The 6,000-nt window shown below is 40.6% G+C and overlaps 1 protein-coding gene across 3 annotated transcripts in view; it reads right to left on the bottom strand.

Moving 5' to 3' along the window:
• Nucleotides 1-283: 283 nt before the first annotated feature.
• Nucleotides 284-6,000, bottom strand: part of LOC109624731 (leucine-rich repeat-containing protein 49) — a 36,888-nt gene continuing 31,171 nt past the window's right edge. For all 3 annotated transcript variants that reach the window (XM_020079603.2, XM_020079604.2, XM_069510908.1), the window contains 2 exons: nucleotides 3,886-4,039; nucleotides 284-1,106 (listed from right to left, as the gene is read on the bottom strand). In XM_020079603.2, coding sequence (XP_019935162.2) covers nucleotides 891-1,106; nucleotides 3,886-4,039 — 370 coding nt within the window. In that variant the 3' untranslated portion in view covers nucleotides 284-890. The remainder of the gene's footprint in view (nucleotides 1,107-3,885; nucleotides 4,040-6,000) is intronic.

Raw genomic sequence — 6,000 nt, 5'->3', positions numbered from 1 at the left:
CAAGAGGCCAAAGACATAATTGTACAAAATTACAGCAGTAGAAAGTTTTGTAGTCAGAACCATGAACCGTGACCTTGACCTTTGATGTACAACCTCTTATCCTTGTGTCCAACTGAACATTTGTACCAAATTTGAAGACATTACCTCAAGACGTTCTTGAGATATCATGTTCATAAGAATTGGACGGATGGATGGATGGACGGAAAACCCAAACCCAAGTGCATCTGGCTACTTTGTCATCCACGTCGAGGCATAAAAACATAAAAATCATGAACACAATCTGTGTTATTACAGAATCATTTAATTCTAAGTACAATACAGAAAATCAGTGGTAAACAAGAAAGGTCCTTGTCCTTGTTTGTGCCCTTCTTTTTAAATCAGGCAGGAGAAAGTGAGAGATTAATGCATAACACAAGATTTGAGACAGGAAAATCATTCTAGCCTCAAGAAAAGAGACGCCAGTTATTTTCAGGAGATGACAGTAATGGTGTGGGGGGGTCATTCAGAAGGCTTTTAAAGTGCAGAAGATGCTCCGTAAGGACCACAATGCACAGTGAGTCCTTTATTAACGTTCTTCAAGTATGTCGCAGCTCAAAGCACTGAAGAATCAGACCGTGTTTTCAGTGAAAATCTACATTCAAATCAAGACGCCTTTGTTATAGCAATTTCTATAGACATGTTTAAAACAATCTACATCTTAAGGAAGAGTTTCCCACACACCGGGCAAATGCACCCTCAGCTTTCAAAGATTTTAATAACTGATAAAGTCGCTAAGTGATGATGTGTTAGAGATGGCGTTTTAAGAGTGAGTGCTGGAGCCCCCGGGTAAAACTATGTCCACGTGTGCATGTGTGTGTTTGAGTGATCTCAGAGTGAAACTTTGGTCCTCTTCACTTGGTGTCAGAGAGTTTTGCAAGGCTGGCTTGGCGGAAGGCCGCTCGGTCCCTCATCTCCAACACACAGTCTCTCACCATCTCTGCAAACATGGAGGGCCAGAGCTTATGAAGAGCCTCGCCCTTCAGGTTTGTGTCTGATGCCCTTTGGACCAACTCCTGGAGGTACTGCTCTATCATGGTGGTTCGCTCCGACGACTCCGCTGTGCTTTCCTGTCAGGGAAAGAAAAGAATGTAATTTTTGTTGTTTTGTAATAACATCAAGGTGAAGAGCAGAAAAATCACTAAATATCTTTGGCAACATTTTCAACAGGTTTGGATGAAGAACATTTGATCTGATGGACAATTTGTCAAATGTGAACCTATCAGTTAAATCATTGTTTAATTGTAGCTATTACATGTTTATTAAAGTTGATAAGTACGATATTGGTTGTCTAGAATGTCAACATAAATGTGTGTCAGTGCGTTAAAAAATAAAATGATATTTTGTGAGAGCAAAAAGTATAAATAAGTAATGTCACCCAACATATGCTTACAAGGTCAGCTGATGTGCATTCCAGACTTTACATTAATAGAGTGAGTGCTGACAAAACAGTGAGTCTACTTTCAGTCTTGAGATGACTAATCCTGACAAAATAGTTTGTTTTGCAACATGTTCACCTTGAAATTGGCCACAACTCCAGTCCTACATGCTCTACATTACCCCCCCCCCGCCCCTCCATTTCATAAATAGGCTCAATCTGTCATCTTATGAATATTTCCACCCAAAAAAAAGATCTTCAGAGCTTCCAAATAATGTACAACATAGGAAAAACAGAGATTTGAAAATAAAATCCGATTGCAACTGCATTAGCTCTGCTGATGCTTTCCATCATAAAAAAGCAGAGGTAGCTAAAATGCATAGCACTCATTGGAAAAAAAAAATTAAGCCTCTCAGAGGCTAAATCAACCATAATCCCAAAATCCTACATATTTATCGTTGTAGAACTGAACAGAGAAAATATTTAAATAACTTTTGGGACAAGAAGCAAGTGCAGGTAATATCAGCTGTATTCAGTAAAGGAGAGTGGGTTTCAGATCCCTAAAATCACCGTCTGGATGTGATGCAGAGTTTATTTAGGTTTTTTTTATTTGTTTTGAGTGTGTAGTTTCCATTTGGCAGCAAAAGTCGAGTGGCATCATTGGAAGCGTGACTTTCAGGAAATTCACGCAGTAGATTTTGTCCCTTTGATCCATGAGGATATAATCAAATGTCTTCCGTGGCTCATGAGATGCGGAGTAATCCACTAACCAGAGGCTCGGTGGTTTGATCCCCAGCACCTCTTGTTTGCATTCCAAAGAGTCCTTGGGCAAGATACTGAACTCCCACCTGACAACTGTGTCGACAGTGTATGAGTGGTGTGTGATAGAAAAGGCGCTGTATGAATGTGTGTTTGAACGGGTAAATGTAACTGGTACTGTTACTAGTAACTAGTAAAGTGCTTTGAGAGGCTGATGAGATTGAAAACTATATAAATACAGTCTATTTACCATTATCCTTAATGGTTGCTGCCAAACAGGCTGATTTTTCACACAACTTTCTGTCTTGTTTACTGAGAATGTTGCAGGAGTGAAAAGCATCCAGAGTGAGTGGTATTTCTGCAGATGGAAACACCTTGTTGATGAGATTGGCAAGGCTGGTAGAGCTGAAAGTCTACAGCAACACTCTCTACAACTGTAGTGAGCAGAAGAGCATCTCAGAATGAGCAACATGTTGAGGCAGATGGGCTAAAACAGTCAGGAAACACTCCTGTCAGCCAAGAACGGAAATCTGAGGCATAACTGGACAATTGAAGACTTGAACAATGAATCTAGATTTCTGCTGACACACAGATTGTTGGCGTCCACAACTTCAATCCATAAACCTAAACTGCCTTGTGTTCACAGTTAAGGCTGGTTGGGATGCTATATTATTACTGGCCGTGTGCTTCCCTTTATGGCCATAATCTATCAATCTTCTAATGAATTCTTCCAACATGATAACGCTCCATGTCACAATGACAATGGGTTCAGTGACCTCAGTGACCTCCCCAGTTACCAGATGTGAATCCAGCAGAATCTTTGTGGTAGAACTAGAGATTGGCAGCTTGAATGTGCAGCTGATAAATTTCCATTAATGATGAGATGCATTCGTGTAAACATTGAGCAGAATCTCAGAGGAAAGTTTCCAACATCTTGTGGAATCCACGCCACAAAGCCAAGGGAGGCCCTACCCAGTGTCAGTATGGTGTTTCTAATTAAGTGCTCTGTGAGTGTATCTGGTGTTGACAAAGTAAAATTCTGCAACACATTTCTGATGGAACAGCAGGTCTATCCCATGGTTTCCTCCTAGTTGGGTGTGCCCGGTAAACCTCCAAAGGAAGGCACGCAGGAGGCATCCTGATTAGATGCTCCCCCCTTTTGACATGGTGGACACCGTGTTCTCACTCGTGAACAAGACTGTGAGGTGGTGTAGGAGCTAACTCAATAAACAATTTTAGACTAATGGGGTTATGTGCAGATCAAACTTGTAACTTAAAGGTCCAGTGTGTGAGATTTAGGGGAAAGGGAACAATTGGCAAAAATTTAATATAGAATAATCCTCATGATGTTTTCACTACTTCGTTTCATCTAAATTGTATGAATTGTAGTTTTCTTTCCCCCAGAAAAGGCCCTTTATATTTAAATACTTTATATCTACATTGAGGGGGTCCTCTCTACGGAGGCTGCCATGTTTTTTACATTAGTCCAGACTGGACAAACTAAACACCTTTTGAGTTTTCATGACAACTGAAGCTACCACAGGTTCTCTGTCTTGTTTGGAAAGAGAGGGTGAGGTGAAGGGTGTTCAGCTGCAACAGGCAACTTCAACAGTAGATATCACTAAATTCTACACACTGCACCTTTAAATCTGTTTCAAGATTTGTTGCAGTCTCTCAAACCACTGGGGTGGTGTGATTGAAACAGGACTGACCTCAGGGCTCTCTGCACTGCAGTCTCTGCTGGGGTAGTTGAACAGCGCTCTGCTCAGACCTTCTCCCAGGAGCTTCCCGTTGTCTCGCAGCTCCTCCGGACTGAGCCCCGGCCGCCGGCCTCGCCCCTCCAACAGGAACTGCAGCTGACGCTTCCTTGATGAAGATGAAGAGAGACCGGAGGGATGGGTGAGTCAGACACAGAGTGAAGAGACACACAGACACCTGGGAAGAAACAGGTCTTCTTGTGTCCATCAAATAAGTATCTCAATTGAATACTATGAAACAAGTCTTTAAGAAATAAAAAAGAACCGACAGCAGCTCCACTCTTCCAAAAAAGATGACAGCAATAAAACTGTGGCTATATAAAATCATAATTATTTTTCTTTAGAAAACATTTCTATGTTGGTGTTTTAATTGCAGTAGAGGACTTAAGTGATGTAAACTACATCTGTCAGTGTGAAATCTCATGTGATACACTATTGCACCAACATGTTCCACAGGCCGGTGCCAGGATGCTGAAATAGTCTTTCTGGAGGAGGCTGCAGGCAAACATTCCATATGGGATAAGACAGTTTGTAAAGTGTGTGTGAGAGAGAGAGAGAGAGAGAGAGAGAGAGAGAGTGAGAGAGAGAGAAATCAAACATTACGCTGACTAACAAGGTGAAACGCGCTTAAGAAAGGTAGACCTGTGTGTGTGTGTGTGTATGTGTGTGTGAGACAATGTCTGATACAAACCCTGTGACTTTAATTGTCTTCCCGTTGGCTGCGAGCCAAGAGTTAACATGATATGTCACTTGCTGACTGAGCATTGCAAACACAGAGCCAATGAAGTCTATTTAAAGGTCCAGTGCAATATCGAGGACTTTTGTATAATATGATGTTTTAAGCAACATGGACATTGAGCAATATAGGAGCATTCAGTAAAAAAGATCTTATGATGGCTTCTCTTCGATGGGACCCTTTGGATGAAATTTGAGATAGAAGTTAACATTAGCTCTTCTCATGTGAAGGTCGAGAGATCAACTGAGGTAGAAATCAAATGACCTGAAAATACTTCTATAATGAAAAGAAATCACCTCCACCAAAGATTATGTTTTCATCTGTGCCTGTTCCTTGACATTTTGTGGAAGGAGGCAGAATGACCCAAGGCAGAATCCATTACATGTTGGAGTGAATCTGGATAAACAGGCGGATACAGGAAACCCTGTCACTCTCCTGAACATGGGGAGATAGGTTGCTGGCCTTGATGGAGGCATACCCTCTCCAAATGCCTTCCTAGTGAAAAATGCTTCAGGCTTTTTTTTTTATTTCATGACATCTTCCTCACAGTGCAGCAGTGTAATTAAACATCACATAAAAGTGGATAATTAACAAAGTACAGCATCCGACCAGTGCTACCGCATGTGATGGTTGATTCTGGTAGTATTGTATAGAGAGAGGTCACATAAGCAGTTGAGGAATATTCATACTGCTCTTCAGAAAATTTAAAACCCATTTCAAAAAAGCTTTTCATCAATTCTTTCTATGACTTTGAATGGAAGGAAGAAAACAACCAGAAGGAAAAGTTTGAAACATTAGACAACTTGTGATGGCTGCAGATGAACCTGTTCAATAGAAAACCACAGTGATTTGCCCTTCATAATATTTACAGGGCAACAGCAGATCCACTTTACAGAAGACAGTACAAAGCAATCTGTAATAAAAATCCTATGACTAAGAATTGTATAATACCACTACTTCACAGCACCAGGATAATTCCTAATCACACTTTATGCTGCAGGCACAACGTTGTCCACAATATTGATGTTTCTAATTATTGAGAGTAGTTCACACATTTCAAAAATTAATGTTGAAAGGATAAATAGATTTTCGTCAAATAGATTTTTACAAGGATAACAAGGGTTATCAGTGGGAATAAACGCTGTGATTGTTAGGGTCTTCCTCTACACACTGATGACAGTGTTTAGCTACCTACCCACTGAGTACACAATTTTTTTATTTGTGCAAATAAACTGAAACCAGAAAACACACTTTACAGAATAGATAAAAGAGTCTGCAGCAGAGATAAGACTTCAAATCCAACAGCATTTAGTGAGACAAATGGATATAATTGA

The sequence above is a fragment of the Paralichthys olivaceus genome, chromosome 1, assembly GCF_024713975.1.
Source record: "Paralichthys olivaceus isolate ysfri-2021 chromosome 1, ASM2471397v2, whole genome shotgun sequence".
Classification (NCBI taxonomy): domain Eukaryota; kingdom Metazoa; phylum Chordata; class Actinopteri; order Pleuronectiformes; family Paralichthyidae; genus Paralichthys; species Paralichthys olivaceus.
This window is presented reverse-complemented; position numbering and strand designations above follow the sequence as displayed.